The 17,460-nt window shown below is 40.0% G+C and overlaps 1 protein-coding gene across 5 annotated transcripts in view; it reads right to left on the bottom strand.

Annotated features, from left to right (window-relative positions):
• Window positions 1–17,460, bottom strand: part of PARD3B (par-3 family cell polarity regulator beta) — a 926,479-nt gene that overhangs the window by 183,731 nt on the left and 725,288 nt on the right. For 4 of the 5 annotated variants that reach the window (XM_069983415.1, XM_069983416.1, XM_069983417.1 and 1 more), the window contains one exon: window positions 14,390–14,525. In XM_069983415.1, coding sequence (XP_069839516.1) covers window positions 14,390–14,525 — 136 coding nt within the window. Of the gene's footprint in view, window positions 1–7,748; window positions 8,004–14,389; window positions 14,526–17,460 lie in introns of those variants that run through there. The other variant, XM_069983419.1, reaches the window with a different exon arrangement.

The following is a 17,460-nucleotide window of genomic DNA, read 5'->3' as shown; positions in this document are numbered from 1 at the left end:
AACCAGGAGTGGATTAAAAACACAGAAAGGATCTGTTCACACAGTGTTGAAATTGAGTGGATGGCTGCCATATAACAGTAAATAACTGCCATTATTTCAATATAACAGCCGTTGTTTTAAAATAACAGCAAATATTTGCCATTAAATGGCGGCCATGCACTCAATTTCAACATTGTGTGAGCAGAGAATTTCTGTGTTTTCAATCCACTCCTGGTTTTGGTTGCAATATTAGGACCACATTACTGACTGAAATATACGTAGTGTGAACCCAGCCCAAAAGTGTATATATGCTATATGTTATCGTAATACAACATATGTAACCAAAATATGTGAAGCTACAGATAGATGCAAAATCCCCACATTACTTTTCTGTTTGTGCTGCAATTGCCCTAAGGAAATCTAGGGGTAGGAAAAGTTATTGTCATCCCGTTAACTTCCTAGATTTAATCATTTGTTGTTTCCATGAAAAAGTTGTTTTCTAATCGTGCACAGTTCTTTTAGCTCACCCAATCATAAAAATGATAAGACCTATGAATGATCTAATCACAAAAGATGATCCACAGCAATAACAGCCTATTATTAAAATGGAAACAACATGTAGAGAATACATGTCAGCTTTACCAATTAAACATAAATTTTTCTAATCAGCCCGTGGACTGAAGTGTTTGTAGACAACATATTGTGCCATTCGTGAATAGATATGGTGGATGAAAGAGTTGGATACCTGTTAGGTCAAGGAGGCACACGGTACCTTTCATATAATTTCATCCAGTTTTGTTTTAGGATGTAGAGCATGGGTCTCCAAACTGCGGCCCTCCAGCTGTTGCGAAACTACAACTCCCATGATGCCTGGACAGCTAAAGCGTTAGATTTCGCTGTCCAGGCATGATGGGAAATGTAGTGTTGCAACAGCTGGAGGGCCGCAGTTTGGGGACCCATGATGTAGAGGCTCCTTGCACCAGCACTCACCTCTACACAAACTTCTTATCTGTGTTGCCACAAGCAGAAATAGTGCCACTTTGTGCCCCCAAATAATAGGCTCCTTCTATGCCCCCATATAGTAGTTAGTAGGAGAGATTGGACTGCACTCCAGTGGTCGGTGGTGGGGCTCGAGGTGGCAATAACCAGCAAGATGTAGAGAAGAGCCCATCACTCACCAAATAGTTTTCTTCATTTATTTAGTGCAGAATGCATCAATATTACAGCAGTACACGTTTTTGCCAAGCATAGCCTCCATTAGCTTTAGCTTAGCCGAAACACGTACTGCTGTGATATTGATGTATTCTGCTCTAAATAAATAAAGAAAAAAGATTTGGTGAGTGTCGGGCTCTTCTCTAGAAACCCATATAGTATTATGCCCCTCTGTACCGTGTATAGTATTGGGCTCCCTCTGTGCCCCTATAGAGCAGTTAGGCTCCCGCTGTGCCCCTTTATAGCAGTTAGGCTCCCTCTGTGCCCCTTTATAGCAATTAGTCTCCTCTGTGCTCCCATATAGTGTTAGGGCCCCCTCTGTGTCCCCAAATGGCCCCATAAAAAACTCATCTATCACAATGTTTCCCTGCAGCTCCCCTCAAGAAAAGCCACTCTCTCAGCTTCCAGTGCAGAGTGTGTGGCAGAAAGATGCTGCTTGTACTAGAAGCATCTGATTAGGGTTGCTCTTTTAACCGTGTGTGCATCTTAAAGGCTACCACACAGTTAGAAGTTACACTTGCCTGGGAATCCAGGACATGTATCCTTAAATCATGGGAAGGTCCCTGCAGCACAGTACACTGCATGGGCATCAAGGCCCAACATAGGATACTTCAGTGGAACAGTCCTACACACGCTGAGTGGGCCCAGCTGCGTTGGCTATATGTTTATCACTGTACTAGATGCAGTCTCAGCAATCACTATCATTATGTCACTGTTTTAATATTTAGCTTTGTGAAGTGCTTACTTATTGATAACACAAAGCACATTGTATATTTCAGGCACATATAGACTTTTTATAATAGATACAATAAACCTAAGATTTAAAACGTGCTGTATTTTACATACAATAATTTTTATAATAGCAGGTTTGGACTGGTTTTTATTTCATTAGTTGAAAACAATAGAAAAGTTCTCATGCTGCACAAACATATTGGTTCTCCCATTGCACTACAGGATAGGAATGCTCATAACTGCAATCTTGGTTTCAACGTATGATCCAAAAATAACGTCTGAGGTTTTTCAGGAGGGCAATGTATTGAAAACCAAGCATCCTGAATGTAGAATTATTTGCCCATTAAGATCCTGCATGCCCTTTTTTCTCTCTGCACATAAGTGTGTAATGTTTTTGGAATGGAAAAATAAAGTAAATCAAACCATATTTTCCTTTCTCTGTTTGGAGCGCTGACAAATTAGACCTATCAAACGCTATGGTCGGCAGACATGATGATTTATTCTCAAAAATCTCAATATATACAGAAAGTTTCATGCAAAACACATGTTAAAAATATATGAACACATTTTAATGGATCCCTTACAAAGCCCTATTTAGAACATTCAGTAAAACAGTATTTTCAGATGTCTGTTAAGATATATAAAGGTAAACATTAGCAATGTGTAATAAAAGCAATATAACATAAGAGACACTAAGAGCAAGGGATTGTCAGTGTACAGAAAAGCATCAACCTTCACCGTAACACTCAAAGCAGTACTGTACTAAAATAGTGGGCACTCTAACTGATACCTACAAAGGGCTCCAGCAGAAAATCTTGTCAGTCAGCACACTCCCTCAAATCTATGTTGCGGTTACCTCCTCTTCTTTGTATTCTTTTTTTGTAGTTTTAAGACTTCTTGTTATTAGTCATGTGGTATCAACTAATGCTAAGAAGGAGGTGACTGCTCCCCAAAAAACTATTGGTTACTTTAAAGTTTCTTTCTGTTAACTATGGTTCATGGCACATTAGCAATAAGATATAGAGGCATCTTCTATATGCTCCAATATGTGGAGCTCTTTGTATACAGAGAAAAGACAAAAAGTGCCTGGATGTGGAAAGGGGCATTATGTTCCTATGGCTATGTTCCTACACAGTATTTTTGTCAGTATTTTGCAACCAAAACCAGGAGTGGATTGAAAACACAGAAAGGCTATGATCACACACTGTTGAAATTGAGTGGATGGCCACCATGTAATGGTATATTATTGCTGTTACTTTAAAACAACAGCTGTGGTTTTAAAATAACGACAATTATTTGCAATTAAATGGCGGCCATCCACTTAATTTCAACAGTGTGTGAACAGAGCCTTTCTGTGTTTTCAATCCACTCCTGGTTTTGGATGCAAAATACTGACCAAAATACTGACCAAAAATTCGGTGTGTGAACATAGCCTTAGGCTGTTTCCATGTTTTCTTGACAGCCCTAGGGCTGCATCAATATTCTCCAAGCAGCAGGAGTCAAATGCCAAGCGTTCAGGTTAGCCCGAAACTGAATTCTTGGCAAGTTTGCTGATCATTAGTGACAAGTAGTTCCCTTTAGCAGCCAGTCTTATGCTCCTGGTTATTGCCAATTACATCCACTTCCTTTTTTTTGCGATGTGGTGACTCCAAAATGACTGCTTCTTAACCAGTCACTGACTGCAGGCCATCAATTCTTTGAGCGGAGGCGTGTGAGCCCTCCCATTCAAACAGATAGAAGGCAGGATTCGGCACCAAGTCCGCACAAGGGGGGGGGGGGAAGTTGTCCACACAGAAATTCGGCACCGATTCTGTAGTGTGAACAGGCTCTTACAAGGCATGACAAATCGTGTGGCCGACTCCCATGAACAACCACCACACCGTTTGTTCGGCCAGTAATCAAAAATCATTATCTTCTCATGGCAATATTTCTTAAAAAATGTTCTTTGAATAAGAAAATGCATCAAAATTGCATATAAAGTGAACTGACACCAACCCACTTATGGGCTGGACCCCAGCAGTATGATTAGATTGGTCTAGTTAGATGACCTGCAGTGATGAGACTTTACCCCACCTTTTAGCAAAGCCAAATGTTTCTTGGTAAATGTAGGCCGCATTAGAAAAACCAGTGGCAACACACATATCAATATGGCTGAAAATATTTGCCACTTGAGATAAAATCGGTCTCACAAGGCACGCTAAAGATCCTTTACATTATTTAATAATAATAATAATAATAATAATAATAATAATAATAATATACGCTGCACTATATCAGCCAAAATGGGCTTCTTTAAGAACCCATTTAAACAGTGAAAACATATATTAAACGTCTGACCAGCATTGGATACAAATCTTGACTAAATCTAGTAAAGTCAGCGTCGTTCTTGCTGAATTTATTTCATGTTCTGGTCTAGCTCATGCCACATGTGGTACCTGCTCGATATTTGAGCATTTTCCATTGAGTTGTCAAGTCTGTCGCAGAACATAACAAAAAGGACACAGCAGGGGGGTGGAGGCAAATTGCAAGTAAAAGCGCTGTGATTAGTTGATCAGATTTAGAGCAGCGTGGAAAGATTCCCTTGGAGACTTCTCATTAACAGAGATAGATGAAAATGATCTCACTTTAGGGTGAAATGTCAAACGTTGCATGTTCGGCAGGTGTAGGTAGCAATGTTCTTAGAGAAGAGCACGGCGATTAGTATTCCAAGCTTGTTCACTGTACAATGTATTGCTAAGCAACTCCTGGGTTTAGCTGACCCCAGTTCATGTAACCAACTGTGTCTCAACATGTCTTGTTGGTTAAAAGTTTAGAGAGAAGACATCTTACACTAGAAACTAATTTACTCAGTGGAGACTAAATCAATCTCTCAGGAACAACCTGTATTCTCCGACTGATCCTAATATATGCCCAGAACAGCTTCACCATGTAAAGAGTTTGTGACAAGGGCTTCATATACGTTTGTCTTTAGAGACAATTTAACCCCTCATCATCTAGGTTACGGTAAAGCAAGCTTCTTTGCTGTAATTAGAAACGTTGCCATTGGCGTTATTTGTCAGCATGGTAATCATTAGAAATGCTGCCTGGCCAACCTTTTCTTCCTTCTCTGCAGCAAATTTTTTTTATCAACACAAGGTTTATGGGGTGATCTGAAATGAATTACTGGCCTGTCAACGTGACGACACTTAAATTACGATTAACTCATTTGGACATCGTTAGACAAACAGCACTTCAATGAGGACATGGTGTGAACTACCTTCCTGCAAGCACAACATTCTGCAGACAACATCAGCATAAAAGAGACTCCGTGATTTAGTGCTCACTTGAGATAACCTCAAAGTATATGGAGCATCCCCTGCATGACAGGAAAATGAGGAAAGGCCCAGTGAAGGGGTTATCCTCTAAATAGCAATAGTGACCTATCTTTACACAGAGTGAACCTTATTAGAGTAATAAAAGATGTATTATGGCCAAGTGAAGATTGCCCAGAAGCTTCTATAATCGCTGTAAAACTTATAGAGTAGTAAAAGATAAATTACAATCCACTAGTCATGTTGGATGAGAAAACAAGTGTACATAAAAACAAATCCTAACTAGCTACAAGGGCTAAAAAAAATCCTAACCAACTATAAGGGCATAAACACATCATAACCAACTATAAAGGTATAAACAGATCCTGACCAAATATAAGGGCATTAACACATCCTAACCAACTATAGGGACAAAAACAGATCCTAACCAAATATAAAGGGCATAAACAGATCCTAACCAACTATAAGGGCATAAATAGATCCTAACCAACTATAAAAGTATAAACAGACCATAACCAACTATAAGGGCATAAATAGATCCTAACCAACTATAAAAGTATAAAGAGATCCTAACCAACTATAAGGGCATAAACAGACCCTAACCAACTCTAACAGCATAGTTACACATGTGGGTTCAGTTACCTTTTTCTTTAGCTAAATTGCTGTGAGCAGCACTACAGTATTGATGCTTATAATGCTGTCAATAGTGAAATGTGGTTAAATAGAGGGATTTTCTGTCAAGGTCATTCACTTCACTAATACAGTACATGTGGTGCTCACAGTTTATGACAGACTGCATTACCATTTCTTGCTAAACAGTGATCTCAGCAGGCAGGGCTTCTTATATGATCTATGCAATTCTGTCAAAATAGGAGTTTATATGACAGACTAGATAGATGTGTGGGTAAACAAAGCATGGTTGTGTCTACTTTTCTCTCTACCTTTTTAAACCAAATGTACCATCAGGTACATTAAAAAAAAAAAAAGTTTTTTAACCCCATTTGGTTCCAGTGCTCCGCAGCGTCCTTTTGCACCGGCCCGGAGCTATGCACTGGAGGCTGACCCGCCACCCAAGTGTGACGATATCAGCTCCCTTCTTTGAAGCGGCTCTGTTAAAATCAATGGTCATACAGGGGGGTAGAGAGTGGGTGGGTTGGTGAGCCTGCCTTTAGTATATTGAGCCTGGCGGTGCACATCAAAACAATGGCGAAGAGCGCGAGATCCTAGCGGTGTTTCATTCAGTGGAGAATGAGTGCACATTCAGGGCAGTATGTAAATCACCAACCATGTGTGTGTATGTGTGTGTACAGTATGTGTGTGTGTGTGTGTGGAGGGGGTGAAGGGGTTTTGTTGCAAAAGTTTGGTTACAACCATGAAATATATTAAAATAAACAAAAATAAAAACCAAAATACAACAGCATCACCACTCATGGACCCCTGGCTAGCCTCCTGCAACCCCTGATGCAATGTCAGGTCCTGGCTCAGAAATGTCCGCTCTGACATTTCGCTCTGGCATGTGACACTGTAGGAAGTCTGAGAAACTGAAGAGCAGAAGTCGATAGAGAACTAGTGACACTGTATTGTGGAGGCACAGGGATGGGTAAGCCAAGCTTCTTTATTATGTTCCCCAGCCCCCTGCCTGCACAGGATTTTTAGATTTGGGCAGAGTTCTCCATTAAGGCTTTTGTTTCCCCTTTTGCATTCAGAATAAGTGCCACAAGTGCCAGAAACCATGCCAGAATTTTTCCCCAATAGCCACATAATGCTGCTAATAATCCTGGCACCATTGTGCTGCTATCGGGGAGAACATTTTTGAATCAGAGGCCGCATCTAGAACTGTGTGCCCACCACAGGGTTAATAGAACTTATATACATCTTATGTTTCTAAAATTCAGCATGATAACTAACAGTTAGACAACTGTATAGATCAGCACTGAGTTGTTCACACTAAACCAGCTCAGCAGGAAATACATATCTGTGAGCAGGGCCATCTTACCCATTGGGCATGGTAGGCGGCTGCTCGGGGGCCCTTGCGTCCTAGGGGGCCCCTGCCCGCTGTGACATACCAGTATTTTTCACTTTATAAGACACACTTTTTTTCCTCCCAAAGTGGGAGGAAAAACTAAGTGCGTCCTATAAAGCGAAGACGGCTCCCAAGCAGTGCCGAGCACTGCAAGGAAGCCGTCTCGTCCGCCCCCTCTATTGCCGCTCACTATGCATATGCATAGTTAGCGGCCTTGAGCGACCCCCTCCGCCCGCCCAGCCCGCCCCTTCTAGCGTCGCTCAGCTGAGAAGATCAGAAGCCAAGGAAAGTAGGGCAATTCGTACCTCTGCCCAGGGGCCCATAATGCTGTTAAGACGGCCCTGTCTGTGAGCTCCTCAGCCTAATCCTCATCTTGCTATCAAGGTCTGGGCCAAATTTTATTAAACATCTAACAGACACTTAAATTACAGACAATTTTTATTTTTTTTACAACAGAACCTGTACGTGTCCTGAGACTAAATCTACCCGGTCTGTGCTCAAACGTTAGGAAACAAAATGCTCTTTGAAAGTTCAAAGATATTTACTTAAAACCTTATGAAATCCTTTTAGTATATTATTATGACATTAGAATTTTTATTCTTAGGTGAAATTATACATCAGTCTGGTACTGGCTGTTATCACCATTAACCTGTAAAACTGTCTTGGATAAGATTTTAGTCTTCCTCCTCCCTCATCAAACGTATCCTCATTTCACCTGTCATTTCGCTGAAGTAGATTTGTTGAAGCTGAGGAAACAAGCAGCAGAGTCATCCATGTGAACGATGCCTTAATTACACTTGGTAGGCGACAAATGAAACTGTGACTGTGCTGTAAACTGTGTATAAACTGCACCATTTATCTCAAAAACTATTTTTGTCCTTACAGGAACAGCTATAAACAACATTTTCTTAAGCAATCAAAATTGAGTACTTTTATCAGCAGGTAGAGCAAACAGTATTACGGTAGAAAAAGCATCACAGCAGTTTTAAAGGAAGACAAGGGGGAATAGTTCATAATTCAGCTTTAAACATAAGCTTCACAAATAAAGGGGATGTCGGGACAGATTGTAATGTCAACGTAATAGTCAACTGCTACTCACTATATGTATCCAGGTTTCCTTGACTAAATCTCAGAATGCATCTGCCAACAGAAGTAGCTGTGGTTGAAAGTCAAAGCTTGACATATGGGTACAGCCGTCGATATTAAGTGTGTGCGGCTCACCCAACTGATCACCTTCTGATGATGTTGGTGGAGATAGGGATGAGGCATGATGGAAAATGAACAACTAACCCCTTTATTCTGGGAGAGATAAGCCACAGCAGGAACACTCAGGCTGTAGCTTAACCCTTAATGTCCCTGTGTATGGGGAGGATGGGTGGAGGACAGGAGAGCTAACTGAAGGCTGAACACTCAATCGGCCATTAGTTATTAAAGGTCCAATCAGTTGTAACCAAACATACAAAACTATGGCCACTCAAATTACTAAAGATGTGAAAACACGTTTAAGGGCACTAGAATCAGTGGAAACTTTAGGGGTTACCTGCAAAAGATATGTTTTTTGGCTGCAATTCTATATCATCATAGTGCCACCCATCAAAAAAATCTGATGCATCTTAGTATCTGCATCTTGCTCAACAACACAGCCTAATGATAAATACGGCAAATGTTCCATAAGGAATAAATACTGTGAAGGAAATATTTATTTAATTCCTTGCTGATTTGGTAAGTTTTTCCACTGACAAAGACAAAACTGTAATTTTATGGGAAGGTTAATTTTCACAGAAGGGGAAAGACTATCAAAAATAAAATCCAGAAAATCACAAAGTATAAATTATATAAATCTATTAGCATTTTGCATAGAGAAAAAATTATTTGATCCCCTACCAACCATTAAGAATTCTGGTCCCTATAGACCAGTTATATGCTCTGAATCAACTTATTTCCTCCATTAAAGACAGTTGTCTTACATCGTCACCTGTATAAAAGACTCCTTTCCACAGACTCAATGAATCGATCAGACTCTAACCTTTACAACATGGGCAAGATGAAAGAGCTTTCTTAGGACGTCAAGGAAAAAAAAACCTGCACAAGGATGGAACAGGCTAGAAAACCATAAGTAAGACACTGAGTGAGAAGGAGACAACTGTTGGTGCAATAGTAAATGGAAGAAATACAAAATGACTGTTAATCGACATTGATCTGGGGCTCCATGCAAAAATCTTACCTTGTGAGACCTGGACCATGAGGAAGGCGAGAGATCAGACTAAAACTTAATGATCTCATGGAACCTGGGACCACTGTCACCAAGAAAACCATTGGTAACACATTACTCTGTAATGGATTAACATTACTGTCCTCACTGTCAAGCATGGAGGTGGAAATATTATGTGTTGGGGGTGTTTCTCTGCTAAGGGCAGCAGGTTAGACGAATCTTACTTGCTGATAGCCCCGTATAGTGCCCGGGATGCTGAGGAGGAAGGTATGTGTGTTGCCTTCCTCCTCGATGCCGGTTCTGCGCTATTAGTTGGAGTAAACTTTGCTTCGGTGCACTGTTAGGAGCTCTGCCACATCATCCGATGTATAAAAACACTAAGTAAACCTAGTCCTAGATTGATGTGGGTTTGGATGGATCAGTAAAAGAAAATGAAGAATGTAGATACTTTAAGACTTCTGCTTTTTAATGATGCCTTTTTAATCCAATTTCTCATTTGTGAAAAGACATGTTAGAAATAAATAAGATTACATTACAGCAAAGCGCCAGTCATCCATTATAACAGGTTCTGTTAAAATAACATGCCTCAGTCTCATTACAATTGGAAGGCTAGTTACCGCATTTTACCTTTTTTTTTTTTAAGCAAACTGGCATTACATCCAGACCTTTGGCAACCAGGAATATAATTGGATGACTTAATACTGCAGGACAAGAATTTCTCTTAACAGCTGCACACAGCATTTAACAATAGGGGAAAGGTTGGCTGCACTATTTTCTGCTTAGAAAGTACTTTCTCTGCAGAGAAGGTTTCAGAGCATTATCATTTTTAACATGTAGTTAAATACTTCAGGAGGAAAAAATAACAGCACAATGCAATGAAATCTATGTATATTTCACCTATTTAGACATCTGACATTTCAGATACTCTAGTAGTTGGAGAAATCAGATTGGTCTCTTTAACCCCTTTATGAGCAAAGGTCATTGAAACACGGATGTCCAGTTCACATTGAAGCAGCGCTCTCCTCTCCGCCTTCTAAGAGCCATAACACTTATTTTTTTCACCTAAAGGGTTGGTTGGGGTGTAATTTTTTGCAGGATCTCTAGTTTTAATTGGTACTATATTGGGGTAAAAGAAAAAAATTTTGATCGCTTTTTGTTAACTTTTTTCTGAATAAGAATTAAAAAAAAAAAAAATCAGCAAACCAGTTTTTTCCTCCTCTTTTCATTTACACTAGTAACCATGCGGGAACAATATTGTTATATTTTAGTAGATCGGACAATTCCACACACTACGAATATGTTTATTTATTTATTTTTACATATTTTTAGAATGGGAAAGCAGATAATTAAAACTTTTATTGGGGGTTTATTTTATAAGGCTTTTAAAAAATATTTTTTAAAACTTTTTTACAGTTACATTTGCAGTCATTAGATTGCATAAACTGATCAATGCTATGCCATAGCATAAAATTGATCAGTACTATCTGCGATTTTCTGCCTGAGGGCAGACTATCAGCAGATGGCCCATCCAACAAGATGGAGGTAAATGTTTCTCCTCTGCTTGTCAGGGAAATTAATCTGTCAATAAAATGCTAAAAGCTATACTATACAGCTGTGCTTGACCTTGGCCTACTACCCAGCATTGCGTGCATGGTGGGGAAGATTAGTAGAATGTCTATATGTATATACATCTTCACAAAACAAGGGACACAATATGATTTCCAAAATGATAACTAATTGATTGTATAAATCAGCCTAACACATTTTACCCTCTAATAACCCAAATATAGGCTGGAAGTTTTCAGTAACTTGATTCTGACTGGGGGGGGGGGGGTCACTTTTTACTTTTAAGTACCTATTGCTATAACTTTCAAAATCTCAATCTTTTTTTCAAAGAGTCTAAACACAGGAAGTCCAGTGTTTCCCAGGTCATCTGAGCAATCACAGAGAAGGCAGTCATGTGATTGATGGACACCTTGAGCCATGATTGTAATGGAGCCGCCTCACAGAATGGAGTGGGTTTAATCACACTGGTTGCCGGCGGGCCCATCTCAAGTGTTTCAAGCTGGGCCAATGCCCAGGAATTGACTGGCGCCTTGTGTGGGAACTAGGCCATGGTTCAATAAAAGGACAGCAGCACAAAAAGTGATAGAAGGAGTAAATAGAAAGGAAGGATTTTTGCAGTAGGATAAATATATTTTTTTTCAGCTTTAGGGATTTCTCTAAAACTTAAAGGGTACCTATCGATTTATCGGCTTATATGTACTACAATGCTTCTGGAAGTTCCCGTACCTCACGCCAGGAGTAAAGTATTCTACCTCTCCAACACCCTTTAAAATGGCCTGGGTGCTTGGAGTAGGTAGAGTTCATTGGGTTCTGAAGACACCTAGCAACACCAGATATTTTCTATAGTTGTGGCTGATCATCAACAATGCTGCGGTGTATTCTGCAGTGTTTGGGAACTGTGCACTACGCTCAGCTCTGCATAGTTAGCTGCCTAGATGAATAAATGGCCTAGGCTTTCCTATTGTACTGTTACCAAGAACATGGATACAGTTGAGAAAATTTATACAGCCAACATTGATACAGCCAAAATGGCTGTAACTTGCATCAAAATGACAACTGTCAAAAAAAAAAAAAAAAAAGTACCGCAAACTGGGCAATAAGATGCTGCTTTAACATGAGCAATCAATAAATCCTGTACTTAGAACAGAGGTATGTTGAGTTTTGTCCATTAACATGGTTAGGATGATATGAGAGTAAATACTACAAAATTACTGCTATTTTGGACAATTTGCCCCGGACAATTTTGTCCCAGTTCTTTTGTGTTCTTTCTAAATTCCAGTATAAAACTGTAAAATGACAAAATACATCTAAAATCGGTTCCATTTTAAGTGATAGAAAATCTTGTAATGTTGACAGAATTACTGGTCAAAGTTTTAATACAAGGAGAATTGTGACATTATTTCAACTGTCTGAAGATCCAACAAAAATATCTGATTTGAGATTTTTTTTAAATTGCCTTAATGAAAAACAACTTGTTTATCTAACAATTTTCCAACAAATTGCTGAAAAGTCATAACATAAAATAACTTAATTTAATATCAATAACGTTTTTTTGTGGTTAAAAAAATCTGTTTTGTTCCCCAAGAAAAAAGCTTAGACCACTCGCATCTAGAAATATATTCCACCAGCATATTTTACAGCACTTGAGGGAGTATGTGTGTGTATAAAATCCCACATTGAAGGGGTTGTACTGTATACTCACCTGTTCCATTCCGCTGCAGCTACCTGTTCCTGGGACAGCCACTGTCCCCCACTGTCATAATGTTCACAACTTCCATATCCATCCATGTGCTGTTCTGACAGGAAGCACAGGCAGCACTATACTGTCTAAATATATAGCACTGCTATATCCCCCACAGCATCATGTCAGCAATATCCATATACACATTCCTATTGCCAATGCCCCCGTGCACTAGGAACGTGTACATACATTTTCGTGTGTGGTGAAGCTTCAATGTGATCGGCCTCACACATATTAGTGTCTCACGATCTGTAGATAATGACAGGCAGCCGAAATCATGCAGCTGCCTGTAATTAACCACTTAAATGCCAAGATCTATAGCGATTGTGGCTTTCAAGGAAGGGAAACAATGAGTACCTTTAACTGACTGATCAGGACCACTGCAGCATGGCTGTGCGGGTCCTGATCCCTTTTTCTGACAGGCGGGGTAGAATACTTACCTCCATCCTGTTGGATTGGCGATCTTCTCATAGATTTTGCATGAGGACAGACTATGAGAAGATTGCCGATCCGACAGGATAGGGGTAAGTATTATCGGCGATCTGCACAGAGAGTATACATGTGGGCATGATGGAAAATTAAGTGTCATGGCTCTTAGAAGGCATAGAGGAACATTGTTTCAATTTGACCAGGACATCTGTGCATCAATGAACTTTGGTCATGAAGGGGTTATGGAATACAAAACCAATTAACACGTCAAAGAAGATATTTTACATGTAAACTAAGGGTGGTATTCCACGAGCCGATGGGGCCCGATAAACCGTGTACTGGGCCTATTCCACGGCCCGATTATTGTTAAACAAGGGCTGCAGGGACATTGTTACCGATGTCCTTGCAGCCCTAGCTTAACTAGTATACATTACCTATGCATGGTACAGGGCTCCTCTTCTCTGGCTTCTCCCAGGTCCCGCATGCTCCTTCAGCGTCAGAGCGGTCTGTCTCGGCTGACAGGCCACTCAGCCAATCACTGTCCGGGACCGCCGCGGCCAGTGATTGGCTGAGTGGCCTGAGCGGAGACAGGCTGCCCTGATGCTGGAGGAGCGCGGGACCCGGGAGAAGCAGAAGAAGAGGAGCCCTGTACCATGCATAGGTAATGTATATCGTCAGTCGCAGGCCGCGCACCGCTATTCCACTATTCTAACCTATATCAACGATCATCGGATGACAACGATCATCGGCTGATTGTTGTCTCTTTTTCACGGAGCGATAATCAGCCGAATTGGGCCAATTCGGACGATTATCGCTCCATGGAATAGGTCCCTTAGGCAGGCACCTGTACTGAGATATGTAAGGTTTGAGCTCACACCTTCTAGCAAGTCTTTCAGGTTCAATATTTATACAGCATGTGTTCTACTTGAATTGAAGATATGCAAGAAGACAACAGCATGAACTACATACTGTACAATACAGCTATGGTTTATATGAGTTTTCCATTTTCCTCTGGGATCATTTCCATTATGATAAAAGGCAAGATAACTAAGAAAAAAGCTGGGTTTTTTTCTAACTCCCAGAACTTAATGGCATTGTGCTGCTAGGAGATTATACTATTATATTATACTATCTTGTAATATTTCCTGCCTACACAGTAATTTAAAGAATTGTTCAGTTCTTACCCAACTCTGCTCATATTCTAGAAACCGTCCTGCCACATCCTCACTGTCGTACAAAGAGAAGCCTTCCCGCTTTGCTTGCTGATACTCCATCCGTAGCTGCTGGATACGGTCTACGTTCCCAGATGTGGAGTGGCCACTAAAAAATAAAACCAATGCAAAAAATGCATATTAATAACCAGCCTTGCTGAAAGGTACATCTTGCTCCAATGCAAATTGTTAATGTTTACAGACATTATTTGCAATGAAGCCTGTTACCATCTGGATGTTGAATAATGCTTATATTAGGAGTTTAACTGCTGCAGAATAAAAATGAGTATTTCAGACAATAAAAATATTCCTTAGCTTATCTATAAACAAGATGGTCATGAATATTCAGTATTATGCAAACAATGGTGCAAATAGCGTTCCCACTGCCCAAAAGCAATAACAATCCTGGGTGAGCAGAGACAAAAAATTATCAATCTTCATAGAAGTCAACACCTGCACGGAAGCAGTTTCTTCATGCACAGAAAGCAGATTTAGCTGTGGTCTCCAAAGAAATAGCAATGAAAACATCCCATTTCCCTGCTGGAAGCAGCAGTGCAGAATCATCTTTTATTTGCTGGTCCCTGGTTCGATTTCATCATTCATATGATCCCTGCTTTTGCATAATGACCCTTTTACAACCCACAACTATACAGTATTGCGTTAAAATCCTAAACCTCCAAATGTTACTCAGTAGACTATGCACGGAGAGGATATTGTTCATCATTGGAAGCAATATGCTGGGGGTTCTGTTACTGGCAAAGGGATTAAAGGGATGGTTGACAGCAACATGACATGAGAACTGCCAAATCCCTAAACTCAAACACAACATCAATGAGTGACTGTAAAATGTGCTGTTCTCAAAAAGCACACAGAGTCTTCTGTGATTATGTCTAGGCACTCTTCTGTACTCAGAACTTGGGCTTTATGCCTTGAAGTCACTACTGTAATAACAGGACTGATGTGACAATGTACAGGGAGAGTAAAAAAGAATACCCAATATAATGACACTGTTATGCACTAATATTCTGTGCATATTATATTTTTTATATTGTCATTTGTGCATAGTAATCATTTATTTATGTTGCATCTATCTGCTCATAACAGAAAGTATGTTACCCACCCATCTAGTTCATAGAAACACATAAGTAGACTAAAAGATTGGCACACAAGAAGGAGAATACAAAGAAAAACCGAAGAATCATAGGTATGTACAGAGAGAGAGAGAGAGAGAGAGGGCACAAACCTGTCAGAGGTTTCATGATGTATATATATAAGTTATACCCCCCCTCCCCCCCCCCCAAACAAAACTGTGAGCATTTATTGTTAAGGTTACCAACCACTGCTCTGCTCTAAAAGCAGTGGTTAGACTGATGGAGAGGGGGGCAGAGAGTATATGAGAGACAGCAGTGTGGTAACCTAGCCAACGAGCTGCCAAAAGGGGGGGGCAGGAGAAGGAGGCAATACATAAATTTATGTATTTGCAAAAATAAACTTGATGAGCACTACAAGTATAACTATATTAGTTGATATAGCAATACCCTTTTAGACATAAAAAAAAATTGTTACTAAACTTTATGACATTTTTCAATTTGGAAAATTTTCCACCCCAGATAGCACTGCAATTTACAGCTAAAAGGAGCGAAAATATACAATAGATGTGCAACTTATTTTCCATGATGTGGTTTTCAAAATTAACAGTAAGCTGACTTTTCAATGCATAATGTGCCTGTGGCATGTCATGTATACAGATGGAGTCCATCCCTCCGTCTAGCCCCCCAGATACTGCAGCTGCTACTTACCACAGCATCTACGAGATTAAATGACTAGGACTGGAGATCTCGCAACTACTTGTTAATGCATGGGACACCAGAAGCAGGGAACATTGCTAGTCAGTTACAAATCTCTCCAACTAAAGAGGGATCAATGGCCAATAAGTAATGGCAACAATGCTTAAGCCTTATAATAGGCTTTGAACAAGAAATGATCTATGAGATCTTTTAAGACTTATGATTTGTGAGTACAACTGAAACGATGACAAAATAAAAGCAGAAAACAATCGTTACCTGCAGTCTGTAAGGTTTATTGAACTACATGTATACAAAGGTGGTGTGTGGCTGTGTAAGGGTATGTTCGCACTACGGATTCCAAGTGAAGAACTATAAGCGGATTCCACCGTGCGCCCCCGCTTGAAGTTCCGCCCATCCCATAGGCTTCATTCTATATTCAGGTACATTCCGCCATCCACCCAAAGAATTGACATGTCCGGAGAAATCAGCTTGAAGTTCTCCACTTGCAATCCATAGTGTGCACATACCCTTATAGTAGAGGTACTTTTGATGCTATTAGAGTGGGCCCCAGCTACAATACCCTCCCTCATTAATGTCATTCTTAAACATATAGAACCAGAATCTAATACAGCACCATACAAATTCTTACAGAGTGTTATGTTCAGGATATAAGATCAACATGGGACTTGTGCTGCCACACTTGCCAATGACATAGTTAAACTGAAAAACACAAAGAGAATTACACTTTAGCTATTTAAATGCAAGAAGTTCATTTTAATATTTTGCATAAAGTGTGATGATGCTTTTTCAGGATCTCCACCAATATATTGAGCGAGCTTCATTTAATGTGGCAGATCTAATCTGACGTTATTTACATTTATAGTAGAACAATGACTGACAGCATCTTTAAAAGGTTAAGCCTGTCTGAAATTAGGTACCAAATCACATTAGAGCCAATGATAAACAATAGCATACCAACCATTCAGGCCGATAATCATTCAGTGCACATGTTGAAAGGCAACGATTAGCTGACATGCATGATGTCACCTGACCGTAGTCTTTTAGCATGTTAGGGCTGCGTTCACACTACTTATATTTCAGTCAGTATTGCAACCAAAACCAGGAGAAGATTAAAAACACAGAAAGGATCTGTTCACACAATGTTGAAATTGAGTGAATGGCCGCCACATAACAGTAAATAACTGCCATTATTTCAATATAACGGCCGTTGTTTTAAGATAACAGCAAATATTTGCC

This window comes from Dendropsophus ebraccatus, chromosome 9 (genome assembly GCF_027789765.1).
Source record: "Dendropsophus ebraccatus isolate aDenEbr1 chromosome 9, aDenEbr1.pat, whole genome shotgun sequence".
Taxonomy (NCBI): domain Eukaryota; kingdom Metazoa; phylum Chordata; class Amphibia; order Anura; family Hylidae; genus Dendropsophus; species Dendropsophus ebraccatus.
This window is presented reverse-complemented; position numbering and strand designations above follow the sequence as displayed.